This window comes from Lampris incognitus, chromosome 14, assembly GCF_029633865.1.
Source record: "Lampris incognitus isolate fLamInc1 chromosome 14, fLamInc1.hap2, whole genome shotgun sequence".
Lineage (NCBI taxonomy): Eukaryota > Metazoa > Chordata > Actinopteri > Lampriformes > Lampridae > Lampris > Lampris incognitus.
The window spans coordinates 16,721,626-16,746,173 of record NC_079224.1 but is presented as its reverse complement, the minus strand read 5'-3'; the positions used below and the strand labels follow the sequence as shown (position 1 = coordinate 16,746,173).

The 24,548-nt window shown below is 48.8% G+C and overlaps 1 protein-coding gene across 1 annotated transcript; it reads right to left on the bottom strand.

The window, feature by feature from the left end:
* Positions 1–1,155: 1,155 nt before the first annotated feature.
* Positions 1,156–20,291, bottom strand: wnt9a (wingless-type MMTV integration site family, member 9A). The gene is made up of 4 exons (XM_056293656.1): positions 20,169–20,291; positions 5,897–6,156; positions 5,484–5,746; positions 1,156–1,836 (listed from the first exon to the last, which is right to left on the bottom strand). The coding sequence occupies exons 1-4, from the start codon at positions 20,258–20,260 to the stop codon at positions 1,336–1,338; spliced, it is 1,116 nt and encodes a 371-aa protein (XP_056149631.1). The 5' UTR covers positions 20,261–20,291; the 3' UTR covers positions 1,156–1,335.
* Between the last annotated feature and the right edge of the window lie 4,257 nt (positions 20,292–24,548).

Genomic DNA, 24,548 nt, shown 5'->3' with positions numbered 1-24,548 from the left:
GAACACTGGTTGAGTTTCGCTCAAGGCCGAGAACAACTTAAATTGACTGGTAACAAAAAAAAAAGTTAATTTCTGTTCATGCATTCAACAACAGCTTTGCGTTATATAATATTACTGCAAAAAAAAAATTTCAAAAAAAATAGAGAAAATGAAGCTTTTTTTTTCTTTTTCATTTCTTCTTGTGAAGAAGTAGTCCCAACGGATCCATAAATTATCCACAGCGAGAGACAAAGGACACTAGCGCGTTGCTTTCCAAAGGGCCTTGTCAAAATGAAGAAAAAACGAGCGAGAGCACACAAACAACAAAACATTTGTGTGGTTAGTGGTTTGTTTTAACATAGTTAGATAAGTGGCTTGTATAATATCATTACAAGATAGTTGAACTTATTTACAATGTGTATGCAAACACACAATGTGTGCGAGTGTAAATATGTGCGTGTAGAATAATTCTTACACCCTGTCTTTTAAGCAGTCTCTAAAATATGGTCTCATTTGCCATAGAAGTTGTCGTTGGAATAACCCTCTCACACATGCACACACACACGCACACACATCCTCACCCTGTAATCCCTCACACTTCCACCAGCACACACATGCATGCACATACAAATAAACATACACATACAACGCCACACACACACACACACACACACACACACACACACACACACACACACACACACACACACACACACACACACACACACACACGCTGTTTGCCTTTCAGTTTGTTGGCATTTATTGTCCTTGTAGCAGATCCTCATTGACTGGACACAGCTGCTAAGCTCTGTGTTTTCGATAGCTCTAATTGGACGTTGAATCGGGAAGTTGAAGCCCCCCTCTCTCTCTCTTCCCCCTCTCTCTCCCCCTCTCTCTCCCTCTCTCTCTCTCTCTCTCTCTCTCTCTCTCTCTCTCTCTCTCTCTCTCTCTCTCTCTCTCTCTCTCTCTCTTTCTCTCTCTCTCTCCAAGGCAACTCTGCAACCAAAAGCTTGAGATATTGACCCTGTTGTCTGAGGGAAAGGATGGGGTAATTTACTTTGCAAACCCTGGTCATGGGGGCGGGAGGGGAGATGGTGGTGGGGTGGGGGGGGCGAGGGGGCCACAGGACGTCAGAACCCAACCTATATAAGTCCCTCAAAGTGCTTTATTGTTGTCTCCATCTGCTTTCTCGCTTTTGTCTGCAGAACACTTTCTCCGACAGCGGAAGCAAAACATCGTCCGAGATCAAAAAAATGGCTTGGCCGCTGCCGGGCACCGCCTCTCCGGAAACCGCCTCTCCGGAAACCGTCTTCAACTCACTCCGACGCCGAACAGCCCGAAGGTGAACTGAGCAGTCTAGCCTTTGCAGGTGTAGACCTCTTCTCTCTGCGTGCACTGCTTGCACTCGACGTAGCAGCACCAGCGCACCTGGCACTGGCAGGGCCTGGTCACCTCTCGGCTCTGGGTGTTGTGGCCCCTCCCGCAGCAGATGGCGTCGCAGTTCTTGTCCTTGTAGCACTTACGGGCCGCCGTGCCTGACGAGTACTTGCTGGGTCTGCAGAAACTGGGCGAGTCCTCGATGTGGAGAAGGTCCATGGTGCGAGGGATCTGGTCGCTGGGGCCAGCCAGAGGGGGCTGCTGTTGGGGCTGCTGCGGCTGGTTGCGGCCCGTGGAGATTTCCCCCTCGCCCGTCGCCTCGTTGGTGGAGCTGCCGACCTTGAGGGAGGTCTCGTAGCGCTGCTTCAGCTGCTTGCTGATCTCACCGAAGGGCGAGAGCTGCCTCCAGCAGGTCCGCACTGTGCAGGTGCCGGAGACTCCGTGGCATTTGCAAGTGGTCGTCACCCCGGCCTTGATGACCTAGTTTATGAGACAGCGCAGTTCAGTTAGCCACCGTAAAATACCAAAGCAAAGCGGCGATAACGACTGGTGTGTTTATATTACAGCACTTTTGTTTGGTAAGCACCATTTCAAAGAGCCACGTGACTACAACATGATGATTATAGAAGTACATAATGGAGGTCGGCACCAGGCAGCGCAGACAGTGGAGGGGGGCTGGATGTAAAGGGGCCATTGAAGCATCTCGCCAGGCTCATGAAAAGCTCCTCTCATTCCTAGTGAACTATATCAACATCTATTCTACATAACAACAACATGACATTATTGTGTGTGTGTGTGTGTGTGCTATCATTTAAAAGTGAGGTTCTTGCAAAAAACACGAGCGAAACTCATATTAGAAGGCGAGAGGTCAAAGCGCATGTCGCTATGATAACAGACTGCAGATTTTTTAATAAAAGCCTGTAATGGCTCTCATGAGCGGAGGGGAAGCGACGCAGACGGAGTGTGCTATTCTTATGTATAGCTTACACCTCAGGGATCTCGACACGCCGCTGGAGAGAGTGACTAGATGGGATATGTTCTCAGGGAAAAAGCTCGTGCGTGACCGAGTGCAAAACGGTCCTCTGAAAGGTAGGCTAAAGAAGACCGCCGCGCGTTATTCTAACACGGCTCGGCCTTGTTGTGGTAGGCCAACGTTCGTGTTGTGTATCAGCCGCGGCAGTGTGTGTGTGTGTGTGTGTGTGTGTGTGTGTGTGTGTGTGTGAAACTCCATCGCGCACATTTTGGATGGCGGTGTCTGCTGTTCTTTTCTCACACAGGGGGGTGGGGAGGGGGGGGGAAGGGGGGGACAGATTGGGGGATAAGAAGTGCATTTTCACTACACCAGCAGCAAATGTGATATGTCAGCTTTAAAAGGTTGGGGGGGGGGTTTGGGGAGGGGAAGGGGGAGGGGTGCAGAGGCCAGCACATTCCAAGATTTGTGCTCCATATGGGAATTCATCCCAAATGTGGTACACCTCACAACATGTGCAAATAAGAAGAAAAGAAAAAAAAAAGAAAAAAGAATAAAAACAGCGTTGTAAATCCTTTATCGCAAGTGAAATATCTTAAGAGATTGGATTTTGGAGAGCCAAGCTAAAGAGGAAGAGCATGTATTGGTCTTAGGGGAGAGGTTTGTGTCTGCTAACATTTGGGACGTGTGCCTTCGCTATAATTCATTTTGAAACTGAAATGAAAATGGCTATAATATCCTAAAGCCCAAGTAAAAGTAACAGATTCCAGACCTTGAGTTTGCTTTGGCTCGGCAGTTTAAGACCATTCTTTTTTGTTCTTACTACTTAAATCAGTTCCAGTATGAAAAAAAAGAAAAAGGTGGGGGGGGGGGAATAAAAATCACTCCCACATCACAAACAATTGCTTAACTTCACCAAAGCGCACACTAAAGCAACTACTTTTCCAATTTGAGAGAGGAAAGCGAATATTGATTAATGCTGTTTCAATGGGCCACGAAAATCAGATATTACTTTTAGCAATTTAGATCGGGTTTATAATCCAGCTTTCAGACGAATGGAAATTCTGTAGTGTTTTCTTAATAGTTTAATTGCCGCCATTGGAGCGCGCCATCACGTTGTTATTATATTGTGGTCATATAAAGCTTCCTCTTCCGCCAGTTCGACCATGCCTCTGGCTGTTTAGCTGTGCGTTGGGTGGGTAGGAGTTCACTGCCTACACAGCGGTGTCTCGAGTCTCCGGTGAATGAAGACCCCCATGGTGGCGTGTCCCCATTGAGCAGGATAAGGTGCGCAACCGAAGGACACTTTAGGCCGCGCTTTAGCTGCGTAATTGCAGTGAACTTAAGCCTAACACTGTTTTATCACAGTTTTCCCACCGCTCATCTCGTCAGTCGGTATTTCTGTTTATGCGTGAGCACTCGGCATGAACCCCGACCCCCACCCCCCACCCCCCCGGCGAAACAAACCCAACCTCAGCCCATCTTGTTTTTGAGTCTGGGCCACAGTTGTTTTTGTTGCCCCAATTGTATCCGGCCAATTACCCCACTCTCCCGAGCCGTCCCGGTCACTCCTCCACCTCCTCTACCGATCTGGGGAGGGCTGCAGACTACCACATGCCTCCTCCGATACATGTGGAGTTGCCACCTGACAATGAGGAGTTTCCCCAGGGGGATGTAGCGCGTGGGAGGATCACGCTATTCCCCCCTAGTCCCCACCCCAAACAGGCGCCTCGACCGACCAGAGGAGGAGCTAGAGCCGCGACCAGGATACATACCCACATCCGGCTTCTCACCCACAGACACGACCAATTGTGGCTGTAGGGACCCCCGACCAAGCCGGAGGTAACAGGGGGATTCGAACTGCTGATCCCCGTGTTGGTAGGCAACGGAATAGACCGCTACGCCACAATCTGGAGTGAAAATATAAAGTGAATCGTTTGGCCTCAGACTTTTCTGCATGAGACTGAGCCATTACATTGAATGATCTTTTGGTAAATTGGTGAGAAGAGACATTTCTGTAGTTTATAATGCAATTTGCGTTTCAACATAGTCAAGTGACATTTTAGTTGCAGCTGCATGCAGTTGCATGTGTGCTGGCCACTATTACAGCGACCAGGACACATACCCACATCTGGCTTCCCACGCGCAGACACGGCCAAATTGTATCCGCAGGGACGCCTGACCAAGCCGGAGGCAACACAGAGATTCGAACCGCGATCCCCGTGCTGGCAGGCAACGGAATAGACCACCCCGCCACCCGGACACCCCTCGACTCATTTTGCGTATCAATATGCGTATGTGTAGGAACAACGAGCGCCAGACTCTCCCAATGTGTAGCTGGGCTTCCTTGGGGGAGACTATTTGCTGGAATAATGGAAGTGCATGGAGAGAGGATCTGGCGGTGTATTGTTGTGCCAGAGGTGATATAAAGCTGTGCAGATACCATCAGTCTAATGATTGAAAACAGTTCATAATTAGCCGGCCAGACTACAAACAGTTCACAACATCAGTGGTTATCATAGAAGCCATTAAGGGGGCGTTCACGGAGGGGTCAGCAGAAAGAGTGCAGGATCTTATCACAACTGAGGCAAAGATCTGTCCAATCTCTTTTTTTTTTTGTGGATCCCCCCCCCTTTTCTCCCAATTGTACTTGGCCAATTACCCCACTCTTCCGAGCCGTCCCGGTCGCTGCTCCACCCCTCTGCCGATCCGGGGAGGGCTGCAGACTACCACATGCCTCCTCTGATACATGTGGAGTTGCCAGCCACTTCTTTTCACCTGGCAGTGAGAAGTTTCACCAGGGGGGACGTAGCGCGTGGGAGGATCACGCTATTCCCCCCAGTTACCCCTCCTCCCCAAACAGGCGCCCCGAGCGACCAGAGGAGGTGCTAGCGCAGCGACCACGACACATACCCAAATCCGGCTTGCCACCCCCAGACACGGTCAGTTGTGTCTATAGGGGCGCCCAACCAAGCCGGAGGTAGCACGGGGGTCCCCGTGTTGGTAGGCAACGGAATAGACCGCCGCGCTACCCGGACGCCCTGTCCACTCTCTTGCCAACATGGAAAAAAAATCATAAATTGACTAAAATTAAAAATAGAAGTCTGATAAAGTGTAAGAGCGACAGAAGAAAAGCCGTCCGCCGGTGCACACTGACCTTCATGCCCACGTTGGTGTTGTGCATGTCCACGCGTGCGCGTAAGTCTTTGTTGGAGCGTTTGCCCAGGAAGTCCTTGACAAACTTGTTGCTGTACTTCAGGTTGTCTCCGCAACCGCCCCACTGCCAGGCCTCGCGGTTCTCCAGGTCGGGGGCCTCGTCGCAGGTGCAGCGCTCCATCCGCCCCGCGCTGCAGGCCTTGGCCATCGCATGGGTCAGGCCCGCCGAGGAGATGGCGTACAAGAAGGCTGTCTCTTTAAATCCTGCGGACACACACGGGTAGGTGGAGAGTGAGCGACGAAGAGGGGTTCCAGAAATTACCGTGACGATGCCAAAATCCCAAACTCTGATTAGACTGCAACTTCGGGTGTTTGTGTTGGCAAAACCCGTTTCGGCTTATGTGACCCCCCTACCTCTCTTTAAAATGTTGGCCCTGTGACGCCCCTCTAAGGTGCAATTCCACCTCTCAAAGCGGAATTGATACTGACACTCGAAGGCGCTCATGCTGATGGCCTCCATGAGGGTCTCCGCCACGCCTGGGTCTCGTCTACACATCCTGCGCTGCTTCTTCTCCAGTTTGAGCCGGTCGCACAGCTTGTAGTGGGCCCTGCCCACGTTCTTCTCCGGGATCGAGTTCAGCGGCAGGATGGACAGGGGTTCATTACCTGTCAACCTAGGGGAAAGCGATCACACAGACACACAAACACACAGGAACATCCCGGTCAGTCGACACAGACCACAGGGAGGGAGTGGAAACATCCTGATAAAGTGTCCAATAAAGTGCAGGATGCCGACCTTCCTGGATAAACAACGGGGAGTTGCGAAGATAGCCTACATAAACAGCCCGGCAAGTGCAGCCGGTGCACGCAACGGTTCAACGTTTGGTTAATGTTCAAATGAATTCAGCTGTCATATTTGCGGGTCAAAGCCGAGCGCGGTGGTTAATGTTCAGGGAAGTTCAACGTTTGCTGGAGATTGAGATCAGCTTGCCGCCATAGGCGTGTCCTGTGTGCATGCGGCGAATTCTTGACGGGGTCGCGACGAGCACTTTCTTTGCACGAGGCTTCCCGTTGTGCCTTTGCTTTGTCACCCTGGGCGGGTCTGAGCACCGGCTGTTCGTTCACACAGCACTGAACACCAACTCGGAGGCCGGCAAATGTATATTATGACTAGCAGAGCTTCTTTTTGGGGGGGGGGGGGGTGAGATTGAAAACAATGACCCACACTGAATGGTGACAGCCGTACCACAGGCATGTGCAACAGTAGCCAGCGGAGAGTCGGTTTAATATTTATATCATATCCTAAGGGGGGTGAGGGGCGGGGGGTGCCACTAACGGTGGCGTTGTATAGATTTAAATATAATCACGCAGCGGGATTTACACTCTCGTTATGGCGTCCCCGTGCAAACGTGCAGGATTCAGGATCCTAAAGCTGCAATTCATTCGAAATATACCGAGCGCCAGCGTCACTTCTAAACATGGTATAGTGAACATGTGGTGGAGTCACGCTCCCCTCGTCAGTTTATTTAAGGGAAGCGTATATAAAACACACAAGCAGGGTCGGCCACATAGCTGGCAAAACCAATGACCAGCGTTCTGAGGTTGTGATGGAGAAAGCAGAGCATTGCTTTCATAAACACACACACACACAGGGGACACGACTGTCGGCCTGCGACCATTTTGGTCACAGCAACTGACAGGATTGGCAGGGTAGATGTTCATTATGTGTAATTTCTGGCTTCTTTTACACCCTTAACGTGAAACCGAAGAATAAATGGATTTACACAAGTTGCAAAAGCACAACTCCTCGGTACCGTCTGACATTGCTGAGTGAGTTTATTCCTTTAAACGACACTTTTTGTCCGCTAATATCGACGGCTAGCGGGAAGAAGACGGCATTATCCTGACAAGGTGCTCCACTTGATTAAGACGCCTTTACTTAGTAAAACCTTTCCTTAGTCAATCCGCCCACCAAATTCTTGGGTGGGCTTTGTCCAATCGACTGATAGTATAACAAAATCTTTGTTCAGCCGACCAGCATGCAAGAGCAACCCTCCTATGTAACTGTGCCATCCAAGCACAGAGAAGATGTGAGCAGATCAGCTATTGTACCATCGGTGCTGATTGCTAATATATTTCCCACTTCAGGTCATTACTTTTCAAATATTTCATTCATTCATTCATCTTCAGCCGCTTCTCCGGGGTCGGGTCGCAGCGGCAGCAAGCTAAGTAGGGCTCTCCAGACGGCCCTCTCCCCAGCAACGCCCTCCAGCTCCTCCTGGGGCATCCCAAGGCGTTCCCAGGCCAGACTGTACATGTAGTCCCTCCAGCGAGTTCTGGGTCCACCCCAGGGGTCTCCTCCCTGTTGGATGTGCCTGGAAAACCTCCAAAGGAAGGCGCCCAGGAGGCATCCTTATCAGATGCCCGAACCGCCTCAACTGGCTCCTTTCGACGTGGCCTGCTTTTCAAATATTTTTGGTTTTCTCACCACACAAGAAAGGAATTCCCTTTACGCCCCCCCCCCCCCCCCGTCGGCAGGACTCGTGGTGATTGTGCAAGGACACGTCGATACTCCGACACACTTAGTTAGGTATGGCCCCATCAGGGATCAGATCCGGGCCCCGTGGTCACGGGACGATCTCAGTGACCCCTACACGCTGCCTGCCGCCTCTCCTCGTATTGTCCCTGCTCAGATAACACAGATGAGATTACCGCCAGTGTGAGCCTATACAATACCTGTAATGCCGGCTCGAAAACTATGAAATCCAAACCGTCAAGTTAAAATAAGGCAGGCTTCTGGATTAACATTCAGATTGGGTCAAACGGCTTGCTTCTTTCAAAACATGTTCGCCTCCTCTCGGCTCGTCTGACAACTATGGATTTTCAAAAGAAAACCTGGCGTGCCGTGTCTTGACAGGGATTGCTCTCCCACCACACTTGCACGGTGAAAAACCTTGTGGTCTAACACATACAGTATGAAATATGCACAATGCACGAGAACTTTTGTTGGCTGTCTCAGAGTAACTGACATCGCAATTTGATTGTTTCGCCCTTTGACACAATGTGCGGGGGCTAATAATGCCAAGGAAAGATATCAAAGATGCCAGTGCAAACATTTCCAGTTGACCGATTGTGTTACATGTAACTGATGAGCATTCCACGACATCTCCACCGGAGGCTGACTTTAAAGGATTTTGAATGATGGCACCATGTAGACAACCTGTCTAAATCCATTTTAGATGTCGGCGGGAGAGCGAAACTATGTAAATTCAAGGCACTACTCGCACACACCGTGCGCCACACCACGGCGTGTGCAGGAGACTCGGTAAGCATGCAGAGATTCCATGCGAAGCGCATGTGCCATGCGCAGCTTATCAGCTGACAAGTGGTGGGTAGTCCCACTTCACTCGATACCACCGACCTGATGTACACGTTCCTTGGTGGACACGTTTCGCGAGACACGTCGGTGTCGGGTGTCCCAAAACACCCAGATGCCTGCCGCTACTGTCCAAAACAAGAGGCCATTAACATGACATTGCTCAACCGTCTGTATGACGTCTGTCTGTCTGAGACAAAAAAGATGGTCTAAAGGGAATTGGAGGGAGTCCAAAAATGACATGACGCGGCTCTCGGCACTACTGTTTCTGTGGTTTCCACACAAAGACATACTTCTAGCCTGTTACAAAAGACAGCCTGGGGGGGTAGGGGGGGGCAAAGTGTGGATAGGAGAGATTTGAGAATGGAGAAACACTTCAGGTCTCCAGAGAAGAAGCTACTGGCTGGGGCTCACTTTTGTGCATTTTTCCGCTCTGTGGCAAACCAGAGGATAGTCAAATGCTATCGCAGATGTGCTTTGAATTTGGTCCCCCCTCTCTCGCAAAGGATTTACTACCCGAGGATATACTTCTATGCAGTATATACCCATGAAGCCGGTCGCTCATTCCTCGTCGACGCAAGTGTCGTCGAAAATTAATCACAGTTCTTTCGCTGGACACAAGGCTATGGCGCCGGGTCACAGGACAGAGCGGTAGCAGCAAACATGCTAACGTGGTGGGCCCAGAAAAGACGGGGAAAGACGAAGTTTGCGAACTCATTCAACTCATGCAGAGGAAAGGACCGGATTCCAGCAGAGAAGTGAATCGAGTATACATGGTAAAAAAACAAAACAAAAAAAAATCTGAACTTTCAATTAAAAAGTTATTCTGTTTGTGCGCCTTTTGGCCGTAACGAACCATTTTTATCATTGGGAAAGATGGAAAAGCCCCAAAAAAGCTCTGGGTCTCTGACACCTTAATGAAGCATGGCTGCATGTTGTGCAGCGGCCATAATGGGCCTACTAAAGCAGGGCAAAGCCCTATATATCTAGCCCATATGATATTAGAAAGCAAGAACGCGGAGCCTTATGTTTTCATATCATGGGCCATTTTCTGAGGCTGTTTTCGTTTGAGGTGTTGGCACAGCAACACACATTACACATGGAATATAACACCAACAGAGACATAATAAAGTTCACTATTATCCTACGTGAGGTGGGATTCTTGCTGATGTTTGCTCAGCTTGCTTTTTCCACACACACACACACACACACACACACACACACACACACACACACACACACACACACACACACACACACACACACACACACACACACACACACACACAATCGCTGCGTGCTCCTCACAGGCAACTCAAGCCCGCTAATCTGACTTGCTGGCTCCTCTGCTGTCTTTCACTGGGTAACACTGGAGTTTGTTTAGGCCTTTCTCTTTACTTGTCAGCGCCTCCCATTGCCCGTGACATTTACTATATATACATTTTCCAGCGCGCCGGGCTCAGTGAAACTGGACCATTACACACGGCGGAGCCGTGGAGTCGATCCCTGCAGGAAATCATTTATTCTTACTAAACTTTGCAATCATCGCTGTGTTTGGCTTTGCGCTACAGCTCTGGCAGCAGTCTACAGCTGGTGGTTCTGGTCAGCGCCTCCTATGCTAGGTGTGTGAGGGGCTGAGGATGGCTTGCCCTAGTGTGACACGAGGCCATATAATATCACGGACCGTACTTCTTAGCCGGTTGTCACATTATTGTCGAAACGAGTTGTAATTTTGCGAACCTAGGTCGGGTAATGGGGTTCTGACACACACCCGCCATAGCAAATGTTATGTTATACATGCAAACCCACGGCAACGTTAGTTTATGTCTGTTAATTCATGGCAGCCTAATCTCAGTGGATCACTCTTCAGATATTCTTTTGTTTTTTTTGGGGGGGGGGGGGTTCTCCCTTTTTCTCCCCAATTGTATCCAGCCGATTACCCAGGGAGGGCTGCAGACTACCACATGCCTCCTCCAATACACGTGGAGCCACCAGCCGCTTCTTTTCACCTGACAGTGAGGGGTTTCGCCAGGGGGACGTAGCGCGTGGGAGGATCACGCTATTACCCCCCTCCCTCACAGGTGCCCCGACCGACCAGAGGAGGCGCTAGTGCAGCGACCAGGACACATACCCACATTCGGCTTCCAACCTGCAGACGCGGCCAATTGTGTCTGTAGAGACGCCCGACCAAGCCAGAGTGCAACACGGGGATTCGGACCGGCGATCCCCGTGTTGGTAGGCAACGGAATAGACCGCCACGCCACCCGGACGCTCCTTTTCTTTGTTTTTGCTTGTCACAAATATTCCTATTTAGATGAAACCTGGGTGGGTCAAACCCAGGTCTGGTCAGATTCTAGTCTGACACAACAATGTAGTCATCTTCCGTCATCAAAACAATACTCACGCTGTCCTGAATAATGCCGTCGCCATGGATACGATGTCAAGCTAACTGTGCTGGCTACTGATGGAGAAGTTCGATGCTTTGAGGAGACTTTGACGTGTTCCTATAGACATTATAACATTATCCCTGACCTCATTCAGAGCCTGCGTCACACACACACACACACACACACACACACACACACACACACACACACACACACACTCGCTGCGTGCTCCTCACGGCACGTGTATTTTCGCATTCATTTTATCAGTTTTACTTTATTTCAACTATTTCCTTATTTATGGATTTATTTATTTGTCACCGTGTTATCGTGTTTCTGTAGCTGGTTTAGCAAACAGCAGCCAGTGTGTACATTCTCACAAGCTCCACCCCGCAAAACTAACAGGTGCTGGCTAATTATTTCGTGTCCCTGTTTTTGTATGAAAATGTGCGTGTGCGTGCGTGTGTGTGTGTGTATGTGTGTGTGTGTGTGTATGTGTGTGTGTGTGTGTGTGTGTGTGTGTGTGTGTGTGTGTGTGTGTGTGTGTGTGTCCACTCACTACCTAAAGTCAACACCTATAAGAGTCAACCCTAGCTGAACCCACCCATGCACAAAAGCCACAGTTTCTGCTGCACACAACCTGTGCGTTCAGGCATTAGCCTGGACGTGCAGGTTGTGTGGTCTAGCAGTGTCTCTTAGATCTACCCAGCCCCCCCCCTCCCCTCCGCCCCGCCGCCCCATCCACACTGGTCAACCACGCTCAACAAATGCCAATGATCCCCTCCAGCTGTTAGCTCGTGCTAGACAAAACCATGGCTGTCTACAAAGCTGGCGACCCCCAACACAGCGGCAGATGCAGATGACCCATGTTAGCGCTTTTTTTTGGGACAAAGACAAACTGCCGTGTTCACCTGGGGAGAACAACGCAAAAAAAATACGTGTCGCAGGAAAAAAACAAAAAAAATAATGCTGGTATTGTACCGAAGATGAAAAAGCGCGCTTTTGATGAAAATCTAAGTTGCCTTGATCTCTTTTTTTCTTCTTTTCTTGCTCCTCCGACACATTTTCTTCTCTCACAGTGTTTTTAAATGCTGCTTTCGCAGGAGGGTGTGTGTGTATGTGGGGGGGGGGGGGGCAAGGAGGGGTACGTTCTTCTCAGAAGTGTTGGATGAACTTCAGACCACCCTGCCCCAAGTCCCATCCGGTGTATCACAGCCGCGGCTGTGCCAGAAGGTACGCAGGAATTACAGTGTGTGGTATTTTCCCTGCTGGACTAAGACTCGAACTATGGCCGACAACAGGTTTCACAGCTCAGGCTTGAATCATTTGAAACTGTGAGAGAGAAAAAAACCAAACTATAACACATGTTCGGTCTTAAATGACTCTCTGGCACAAAGAGTTTCTGGGCCATCGTACCTCTATCAAGGGGCAAGATGAGAAGATCTGGACCGCTCCTCTGAACCACATGGGACTTGTCTCACCAAGCCACCGTGACAATGTTCAATTCACATGTAGTGTGTGTGTGTGTGTGTGTGTGTGGCAAAGCTCAGATTAGTCATTAGCAGAAACACACTGAGTGATGTGACAACTCCTAACAAGCTGCGACTGACAAAGTACAGTAACATGACGGCATGACCTTGAAAGGCGAAGTGGTACAAGGGGTTCAGTAAGTGGTTATAATTTGAGTAATGAGTCTCTCTCTACACCATGAGCGTATGTATGCGCGACGCAGAATCCACAAGCCTCTCTATTCACCGCGGGCGGGGGGTGGGGGGGGGGGAAGTCCCCCAAGTACGGCGAACAGCTGAATTCAACAGGATATGACCAACAGTTATGTCATCTGTTGTCCCCTCTGGTCATTCTCAAACCCACACATTCTGGTTAAGTGCTTACATATATGACTTGTGTGTCCCGAATACAAGGTTGCCATGAAAATGACGGTTTTGAGCCAGACTGATGTCTTGTTACTTTATAAAATCAGATTATATTCTGCAAGGAATAGAGCCTAAGCATAAATAAAGGTGCTGTTGAACTGAACAGCTGTCTCGGTTTTCAGTGCACGGTCCTTCCTGAATGCAGGCCAGTGGTGGTGGTGGTGGTGGTGGTGGTGGAGCAGCAGGAATACAGCACTTGGGAGTGGGAGTGCGGGGCATGGTAAGAGGTTTAACTGCTATGTGAGAACTCAAGGCTTCTAAGGTCAGCAGCTCAGTTATAGTCACTGTGTGACTGGCACAGATTGGGCGCGCAGCGGTGTCCACATGACTCCCCTGTTCTAGCCTACACCATGGCACAGAGCACCCCTGTACCAGCGCAGCCACGCACCAAACACGTTCAGGCACACATACTCACCGATTCACACATCCTGACACGAGAATCAGACCACCATTATTTGGTGAGAGAGAGAGTGAGAGAGTGAGAGAGAGAGCAGGACAACACTCATAGTTTATAGTAGGTAATACCCAGGATAGCTTATATTTAGGTGATTACGGATGACGGGTAATGCAAGATTTGTTCATTTGCTTTACCTCGGGCGAAAGCACTTGTGTGGATAAGCCAAGTATGCAGAGTCAAAACACTTACACAAAACAGTAGCTGTTTTTTAACCAGCCATGCGACAGCAAATGCAAGTGGCTAGGTTTAGACGTATTGTTAACAGCTATGCCGGGTCTTATAGTTTCTTGTCTACGGCAATGCAAACCGTGTCGCTGGTAGTCCCCGCAGTAGGGAAAAATCGGCGCTTTGTTTGCTGCTTTTTTTAGGACCCAAAAGTGTTGGTGCATTGACCATGTGTGTACAGCAACTCTGTGCTTCAATTGGAAAGTTGGTTGGGAATCGTCGGTTGCCTCATCCCAAATGTTTCCTTGCATGACAGTTTCTGTAGAAGTAAGAGAGCGATCCACTTATGGCCTGGCCAGAGAATGATTGACTCATTCCGCTTTAAGCAACAGTAACTGCCGGGTTTGCTGCAAATGGGCTATTACCTGCAGAATAATGACCAAATAATCATCTTTTGGTTAATTGGAGAAAAAAACAAAAACAAAGGCTTACACATAATGTAGTGTATGAGCGTTGTAATTTTCCAGTGGTAGCTTGAGTACATAGAGATTGAGTGAGTCCATTTCTAAACTAATGTCTGGGCTTTACAGATACTGTGGTCTGTGAACTAACACCCATTTGGCAAACACACACTCTTGAGGGGACCATCTGAGTGCATATAAGGTCAGCTCTCTACAGCATTGTGTTTATGCAAGATAATCCCCACAGTGATATAGTAAGAGGCTAGCCAGGTGCTCCTTACGAAGGTAAAACGAACCAGTGACTACCGTTCTTGGGTCTTCTGGGTGCTTGGGAATGCTAACAATCCTGTCAATCCTCATAAAGCTCCATGACATAGTATTTTAAGTCACTGTCCTCGATTGCCGTCTTTCCGTTGACGAAAGATTAGTCTCTGAGAGGACCTATCGAGACACCCTAAACGGGGCATAAAACGATGCATATTCATACTTAGCAGGGCCAAAAAAACTAATTGAAGGTCTGTCAATACGCTAATCTTGGCTCACTTCAAATGCCATGTCGACTGTTCCCACAGAGCAGGCAGAGGAACAGGCCTGTGGTCGAGGATGGAAAACACAGAACATGGCAACCCCACTAACAAGCATCATCTCATCAATCCCTGGCCACTAAAAGTATCATGGGACAATCCTGATTTGCAAATTACTCATGTTTCCAATCCCATCTGTAAAGAACATTGTCTGTGTGTACTTTGTTACCAACAAGAGTTTCTATATCTGCTGACTGTCCGCTCATGAAGAGCACAGCTGACTGCTAAGACCAAACAGGAGCTGCCCTCCTTTTAAAATGCCATATTTCTTGGCTGTGGTTGCTTCAGCATGCTGATGATACCAGAACCATAAGTCCTTTGGATGTGAGTGGGCCAAACAGATTTTAAAAGCCTTGCTGAACCATGTAATCTTCAAAATATACAGTACAACCATATCATTATACAGTGTGAGCCCCATAGCAGTCCACAACAGACACCACTAAAACCTTCATAACAAAGGTGTGTACCAAATTTGTGTGCCCAGGATTTTTCTAAATGATTCGATCTATAAAAAATAAGCGGCGCTGTTGCCCATCACTAAGAGAGAGAGAGAGAGAGAGAGAGAGAGAGGGCCTTTTAGGAAAGAAATTATATGCTGTGCCGAGGGGTGAAAAGTTTCCCTATGAGTCTGTGAAATGAAAATTTATAGGGGAGGGGGGAAAAAATCAGACATCTATGTGAATGTGAATGAAAGATATCTTGTGCACAAAATGCATTTTGACCACAGCCAGACATACGTGGAACTATTTTTTGCCTAAATTCTATTTTCACAGAGCTGGCTGCCTTTAGAGTTGGTGTTTTCACATTTCATTTCCCACTCTCCTAAGGTTACACAAAGTGGTATGAAGTGCTGATTGAGAACCATCCCACACCGCCAAGCAAGACACTGCGCCCCCATGTGGACGCCGCGGGAACGGCGTACGTTCCAGAGACGTCAGATGGAAGGAAGCTCGCCTTCGAGGCAGGGTTTAGCGCAAATCCAGATATCAAATGGGAATATAAAGAAAACAAAGCCCTCGTTTTGTTTTTTTTGTTTTGTTTTGTTTTTTTGTCAGAGAGCATGTGGTCCGTTATCTAAGCCTCCAGGTTACATGATCTCACCCGGTCTACAAGAGCACACCGCCGGTGCTGAGAGAATCCTATCTTCTTTGGCTCAGGGTAAAGTGATACCCTTCGAGGTGTGGCTCTAGCCACAGGATATCCTATGAAGTTGGGAAATCCCTCTATCCACGGCGCTCCCCGCCCTGCTGCGAGTCAGGGCTAATCAGTCCTTAAGGCCCGGTAATGAGACGCCCGCCACCGCTGTCTGCCAGGCAACGCCACGGCTGAGCCCACACCGACTGGGCTCGCTCCTAATGAGCGGTAATCACCCGGCAGCTCCCCGCAAACCACGGCGGGAACGGCGGCTACGCACGGGAGGCAGAGCAGAGGGGGGAGGGGGCGCAGAGGGGGGGGAGTGTTTACATGGAGTCACCCAACTCACGTCTTGTCATGCCGTCTGTGCTTCACCGGAGGCAGAAGAGGGGAGAAAAAGACTCTCTTCCGGATGCGAAGGTGTTCGATCTACACCAAGGAAGTCACTCAGCGATGCGATTAAAGCTTTTATAGATTCAGCCTAAACACAAACACAGAATCACCCCCCACCCCCCTCCGCCGCCCCAGTGAGTGTGTTGTTTTTGGCACTCTGCCTCACCTAATGGGGTTGAAAATAAGAGCACCATGTGAAGGAACATCATCCCCTGCATTTATAAACAAACTGATGATAGGGTGTTTAAGGCTGTCACAATAATCAAGCGCCGAGTTAACAGCAACCGCCATATTGGCCTCATCCGGATGACGCGGTGCCTGCGGGCGGCCTTCCTGTATGTGTCGCGCATGAACTGCACACACACACACACACACACACACACACACACACACACACACACAAACCAACTCCTGACTCGGTGTAAAAGGGCCTCGCATTCACCACAATTAACAAGACCACAGGATGATATGCCTTTGGACCAGCGCTTGAATTTAAATGAATGGAATTCTCTCTAAACTGCATTCCAAAGTTCCTCGACGTGAACCGCGAGAAGGGGGGGGGGTTCGGCCGGGCCAGCAAATCACTTCCTTCTCCTCTGACGATTCAACGAGTATTTCCAGTCGGCGCCGTAAGCCCTATTAAAAATCGAGGGGGGGGGGCAGAAGTCGCAGCAGCGTCTCCCGTCGTGAGCGACGGTGATAAAGGGATATGGCGGAGACCGGCACCTGCCACGACGAGGCCGATGGGGAGAGAGGGAGACGAGCGCGCGCATTCTTGTGGAAAAGGATGACAATTTAAGCGCGTGCTCGGCCACGCCAGGAGTCCCCACCCCGCCCTCCGCTGTTCGGACTATTTAGATCGTGTTTACGTTACACTTACGCTCCACCGCACTCTGGAAATTGGGTGTGCAACGCCGACCCGCTATTTTGGAGTAAATCAGTACCCAGGAAGCCATCGGATGCTTTATACCTCATAGCATATTTATTTGAACAGGTTTGTGTTTTGTACGTTCCCCGCTCAATGTCATGCAGGGCTCTGTTACAGGAGTGTCAATGGGGTCAGATTTCTGGGAAGCTGGCTACGGGGCAGTCACATTTTGCATGTATCTATGTCACCTGGGCAGGGTCTTTCAGCGTGTCTCAAGTTCTTCAGCTGCGGGGCTAAATCATTCACTGACACTCATTCATATTCCCCCTCTCCTCGGGCCGTGGAATAATAAATCTGCAGTATTGTAATACCACATGTCTCGTTGCACTACAGAGGCCAAAGATAGAGAACAGATTGACTGAGGGAATTGAAAACAAGTGCTAAGCGAATAAGTAAATGCATTAGAACCATTAAGAGTGGATGCGAGCGCCAATTTGGCGCGTCAACTTTCGGACGCGCAGCTGGCCGAGAGGTGACACTGCTAGAGCGTAAATGGTACCGTGAGGTGTGTGTCTGTGTGTGTGTGTGTGTGTGTGTGTATGCGAGAGAGAGAGAGAGAGAGAGAGAGAGAGAGAGAGAGAGAGAGAGAGAGAGAGAGAGAGAGAGAGAGAGAGAGAGAGAATGAGCATATTTAATTGTTCTATCTTTGAAAATGGTGAAGTCTTGTTGTCTCTGGACCAATCTAGTACCAACACTATCATCCCAATTCTGAACAATGTCAAAGGTCAAACAGGTGCCAGGTGTTTGGATCAGGCACACTCGCCGGCTGAGTGGTGACGCTGTATTGAAACATCCTGGGGAACAAACTTTCACCCTGGACGTCACATACAGAGGGGGGGTGTGTGTGTGGGGGGGGTGGTGGCTAAATATGACATTTCTTGTTTTTCTGTTAAGTCAAACAAGCCTGTCATCAACAAACCAAGCAAAGATGTTGGACGTCTTATCCACATTGCGACATCGCTATCGTTTGCTGTTTTTTTCTCTTCTCTTTCCTTTTGCCGGTCTTATTTTATTGGCCAATATTCCTCGCAGAATATAACATAAGGGGGGAGGAGGGGGAGGGGGAGGGCGTACTTTCTTTCTCCGCTTGCCAAACCAACAATGCCCTTATCACCCACTAATTCTAAAAATCACTCCGCAGTAATACCTGCCATAAATCTAACTGTGCTGGAACGGGTTCAAGTGTCATCGCTCCATACTTTACCAACATTTTTAATCTGTGAGAAGTGATTTAGATCCGGGATGTCATCGTTTCCAGACTGCGGGAGGACCCGACGACATCCAGCCAAAAAGGGTATTTGTGTCTATATAGTATGATAAATAAAGACCATTAGCACGCTGATTGATCGTGTGCCATCCTCTATTACACCATAGCAGGGGAATTTGGCTGGCTTTGTGTGAAATAGTCACAGTTGAAACTGGCAAATGCGAGGACACCTTAGAACGGAGGATTTCCACACAACAATGCTATGAATCAGTTTTTTTGGGGGGGGGGGCGGTTGAGGGGGGAGGGGGGATAATGGACTGAGGCGCAGGCATTTTGTCAACCAAGGATTTAATCTACTCAAAACTAACATCATGTTTTAATATGGAAAAGTGGCAGATGATCCGATTTTGCAATAAAACTCTTCTGGAAAAAAAACTATGCCCGGTTGCTTGTTTGACCTCACGACTCCGTTCGGGTGACCTTTCGGTCCCCTTCCTCATACCAGAGTTGGCTGTTTCTCACTTACTCAAGTCAAGCGAAGCTGATCTGAGCAGGCAAACTGCAGCGCAGCCGTCTGAAGGTGGAGGTCATCGTGGGCTACACCTCAAATCTGAGGCGTTCCCCGAGAACGCCTTGGTTTGAAATATGTACCCTCGGTGCTCCTGCTAAACGAAACCTTATTGTTGATGCGATGTTATTCATGAAAGAGCAGACTTTTAAGATGAATTTCCTAACACGTGTTCAGACGGTTTTAAACTCGGTGGGAGCGAGAAACCCAGGCCAGAGTGCTCTGATGTTTATGCTGGATGGGGAATTTTTCTGTGCAAGCTGAGCAGACGTTTCGGCCACCAGTTCAGTCAGTTGGACTGCTTTATTGTTACCAGCTGTTGAGACTGAATCCTACACTCACCTTTTGCTCCGTGTCTGCTCTCAGAGTCGACTTACAATATGATATTACAAGTGTTTCGTCAAAATAATCACACGACCCCCCCCCCCATACCTGTGCCAAGCTGCAGCGGACACTGCCCACCTGCAAAGGAACTGTGAGGTCAGCTTTTCGTGGACGTAGATGGGCTTTGACCGAGCAAGCAGTCCACGGATTTCAGCTCGGGGCTGAATGGCATAGCTTATAGATCGCGTGGGCACGTCTTGATCTGCTGTGGTGCAGTTGTGTTAACGGACTCCCTGCAGCCTATTGTTCATGCCAGTAAACTGCACCGATTAGATCGAATCTAAAGAGGGAGGGGGGGGGGAGTTATGACATGCATATAAAACTACCTTTCTAAGTTAATCCCCCCCCCCAGGTGACATCATATAAAAGCGGAGGCTGGTGAAAATGCCTACAGCCAACATGCGTCAACCGCTCGCTGCGCGTTTGCGTGCGCGTCAATCAACGTTTGTACGCACGTACCGCCGAGTGGCTTCCCCTTACACGCGCAGACCCGCAGACACACACGGTGAAACACATACACGACTCGCGATGCGCGTTGCAGCGATGCTCGTCCGCACCTTGCCAACAAGGGCTTTTGGTTTGGTTTGGTTTGTTCGTTTGTTAGTTTTTCCACTGTAAGCTAACAAAGTTTTGCGCAAGCCAGCCTAACAAATCAATGACAGTAGCATCACACCAACACGTTGTGTTATGGGGGTTCGTCCAACTCCTTACCCGAAATACGCTGCGGCTGGTCCAGGCAGGCTGAGGAGATACACTAGAACTGTGAACGATAACCATCCCAGGAGTAGGTGTCCATCCCGCATTTTGCTGCGGCTCGGGGCAGATCATTTCGTTTCTCCTGAGTAGCTGTGTGTAAAATCCCCTGTTGGACGCTCAGCACTTCTTATACAGAGAGGAAATCTGCGCGCTCCTCCATTGACAGAGAGCTGGTGGGAGAGGGAGAGCGAGCGGGGAGAGAGAGCGAGAGCGAGAGAGAGAGAGCGAGAGAGACACACAGACAGACAGACAAACAGGCAGACAGACAGACAGACAGACAGACAGACAGACAGACAGAGAAAGAGAGAGAGGGGAGAGAGACAGAAACAGACAGACAGACAGACAGACAGACAGACAGACAGACAGACAGACAGACAGAAAAAGACAGACAGAGAAAGACAGAGAGGGAGAGAGAGAGAGAGAGAGAGAGAGAGAGAGAGAGAGAGAGAGAGAGAGAGAGAGAGAGAGAGAGAGAGAGAGAGAGAGAGAGAGAGAGAGAGTGAAAGAGAGAGAGAGTGAAAGAGAGACAGACAGAGAAAAGGAGAGAGACAGACAGAGAAAGAGAGAGGGGGAGCGAGAGTGAGTGACAGAGAAAGAGGGAGAGAGAAAGAGCGACAGACAGACAGACAGGCAGACAGACAGACAGACAGGCAGACAGAGAAAGAGAGAGAGGGGAGAGAGACAGAGAGACAGAGACAGAGACAGACAGACAGAAAAAGACAGACAGGGAGGGAGAGAGAGCGAAAGAGACGGACAGAGAAAAGGAGAGAGACAGACAGAGAAAGAGAGAGGGGGAGAGAGAGCGAGGGCGAGAAAGAGTGACAGAGAAAGACAGAGAGACAGACAGACAGACAGACAGAAAAAACAGACAGAGAAAGACAGAGAGGGAGAGCGAAAGAGAGACAGACAGACAGACAAAGAGACAGACAGCGTGAGAGCGAGAGAGAGACAGACAGACAGACAGACAGACAGACAGACAGAGAGAGAAAGCGAGCGAGAGATTTGATTTGATTTTCAAAGTACATTTATTTAGTTTACATTCCAGTCCAGCAGCTGATATTCAGATTTATTCATTTCATTGTAATCCAGCTCATAAATGGAAAGCAGCTTCAGAAAATGCCTCACTGAGAGTGGTTCAAGCAAAGTAGAACAACAAACAGGTTTTCAAACCCTCCGCACTGTAAAACGGTGACAAATCGGTTCTTCTGCCCCACAGAAAGGACAAACCCTGGGGAGACAGAGAGAGAGAGAGAGAGAGAGAGAGAGAGAGAGAGAGAGAGAGAGAGAGAGAGAGAGAGAGAGAGAGAGAGAGAGCGAACGAGAGAGAGAGAGAGAGAGAGAGCGCGAACGAGAGGGGGTGGTGGTCAGATCTCATATTTATGGCCTCTCCCCGGCCACCTTGTCTCTTAATTCCTCATAATAGGATGCTTATTTTGTCTTTTCACGGCCTCGTGTCTCAAGGTGTTTAAATCCAGCACCGGCGTGACGACAGCTTCACACGATGAACACTGTAGTCTCCATGCAGACGATGGGGACGAGTCCATGTAAGCTGGGCAAGACTTCAGCAGCAGACTGTGAGAGCCAGCGTACCTCCATGCCCCCCCACACACACACACACACAGAGCAGTGTGAGCCGCTGTACTCCCGTGTTCGCACAAGTCACAAAACACATCATATACCACAGAAAGCGTCCGTGTCTCATAGATTTTGGTTAAAGATTGTCTGTCGGAGTTAAATATCAGTCTAGTTTTGCCTTTGACAGACTCAATAATCGGTTCTTTTAACCGCACAAGAGTGAAGGAAGTTCATTTGTAGTTCACAAGGGAAAAAAAAAGCAAATTTGTAAGCAATTATATATATAACTCAGGGCTCATCTCACCGGAGATGAGACCTTTTAAGTAGTGTGCGGAATATCGTACGGAAAACGATAAATCAACGGGCAACGTTATCAACCCGTCTCGCGAGGGTTTCTGGGCCCTCTGGCAGGCCCGCTCATGAAGAAATACTTACCCTTGTTCTCTCTTGCTTACTCGATTGCATAAGAAGATAAGCATTACCCCCCAAAAAAACTTTTGATTGTCAAAACAATCCTTTTACAGGATGGAAACTCTATCGTCACACTCCTGTTTGTGAAGGGCGCTCGGAAGGCTGCGGCGCTTGCAAAAATAGTGTGCCAACGCATCGTTTGATTCAACGATGATCAACGTTGACTCGACACGGCGAGGTTATTCCTGGGCGACACATAGATTATCTGTGTTTGGGTTGTTCTTGATCATGTTTCTGGTACTGGGCATCACTGACCTTGCACCACAGACAGCTTTACTCCGCAACTCACACCTGATGCATGTGCCATGTTCACATGTCCGCCACTGCTTTTGCAGAGATGCACTATTATAAGCAGATTTAAAACGTTTATTTTGTATTTCTTATCCATATTGATTAAACCGGCTGGTAATGTAACCTGAATTTTCGCTAGCTACCAATTTCTTCGACCAGGGTCAGCCCTGCTTAACTCCTGTGTAAACACTTTTCATTGGCTTACACCACCTGACATCTTTTGTGTTCGCACACACCTTGCTCTCTGGCACATAAAGAGAGAGTTATCTGAACTTGGGGAGGATCCAGGTTTTCTCGGCTACACCTGGGGCGCTTCTCCTGCCAGGATTTTTGGGATGAAGCCTAGTCCATCTCAATCCCCAACAATATCCAGCACATTTAGTGCAGAATAGGGTGGTGGTGGTGGGGGGAGCAACGGATGAGCCAACGGGCTCTGGGAGCCAAATTTTATTTCATAATTGGCCCGTGACGCAAAATGGCATCTGAAATTAGGGATCTGCGTGAACAAGCGAGATAATCACCGCAGTGTTCCTCACCTAAAACGTGACCCCTGGTTGCTCTGGCGAAGTTCAGCTAGCTGCCGAGAACTTTGCGCCGCACACCATTGTGAGCCCGTTTTAAACATGCATTATGGTGACGGGTTGGCTGGCCGTGTTGCGCAAGCATAATGGAAAAAACCATGGGTAGACGTTGCTTAACCCTCGTGTTGTCCACACGCTCTGCACACCGCCCTCGTCTTGAGGGTCGTTTACAACCCGCCTTCATTAAACCTCTCAATTAAAGCAACTTCATTCAATTTTAAACCCCAAAGCTATTTGGCACGAAGCAACAGCCTGTCGTTCATCACAAACTGTGTGACTGTCTGGGTTTCCCCTCTACTCAGTGCAGAAAGATGGCATTTAATCAGTGGACACCGCTCGTTTTTATAGGGTCAAACATGACCCAAACATGTCTTGGGTCAAAAATGACCCTAACACAATTGTAGTACCCAAGTGGTGTACAGCTTTCACAGAAATATGAACAAAAACCACGTTTCACTTTTTCTAACGTTGGGTTTGAGTAAAAATCATCAAATTTCAGGTTGAAAAACAGATCATTGAGAGTCTTTTCTCGGCTGTTAAACGCTGTGATGGGCCTTTTTGAAGGGTTAAACGTTTTCCACAGAAGAAGACCGATAGACACATGCAGTCAGGTTTGAGTCATCCAAGGCATTCAAAGCTTAAATACTCACTCAGGATAAGTCACATCATTTTGGACAGAATCAACCGCTGTAGTGCGACGCCTCTTGCTGGGTGCATATAATTACCATTTAAGTCAGTGTGATTTCGGAGCACATGGAGGTGAGCAGCCGGAGCCATGGGGCATGCATGTTTTTCCAATATTATATCATCAGTCATTCCTAAAGTGTAGTGAGCCAAGCGCCTATAGGTCCAGGCCCCCCAGTACGGGCGCTGCTTCTTAACAACACCTGGTTTTAAAGAGATCAGCTGGAGGGTTTGTCAGTACATGACAGGAATGGACACTAATCCCAGCAATACTCCACTGGTCCAGCATGTCTCTTGAGTGGGATAATTGATTCCCACACCCTTCTTAAATGCCGGCCCTCTTTTTCAGACTGAGCAACCAAGAAAACAAGTACTTGTTTCATTCCCGGTGTCCAGGGGACGTGGCAATGAAGACAAAAGTGTGCGGTTTAAAAGGAAGAAGAAGAAGAAGAAGAAGAAGAAGAAGAAGAAGAAGAAGAAGAAGAAGAAGAAGAAGAAGAAGAAGAAGAAGAAGAAGAAGAAGAAGAAGAAGGGAGAAAAAAAGGGCTTCCATGAGGGCTGAACGGAGCGAGGCCTGTCATAAGTGTTGTATGTGGTAGCTGAAATTTGTTTGGTAATGGACACTAATCTCTCTGAGCTGTCAAGAGCCTTTCCCTCCCTACTGCTGGAGATACTGCCTCCACTACCCTCCCACCCCCACACCCCATATACCCTTCCCTGTCCCTCTCTGCTT

Bases quoted from the DNA above. Each gene is read 5' to 3' on its own strand.
- wnt9a (XM_056293656.1), bottom strand. From the start codon at position 20,260: ATGCGGGATGGACACCTACTCCTGGGATGGTTATCGTTCACAGTTCTA. The intron at 5,747-5,896 runs GTAGGGGGGTCA...GTGTGTCCGCAG, and splicing joins GGCCAACATTTTAAAGAGAG to GATTTAAAGAGACAGCCTTC. The intron at 1,837-5,483 runs GTCAGTGTGCAC...CTCATAAACTAG, and splicing joins ACACCAACGTGGGCATGAAG to GTCATCAAGGCCGGGGTGAC.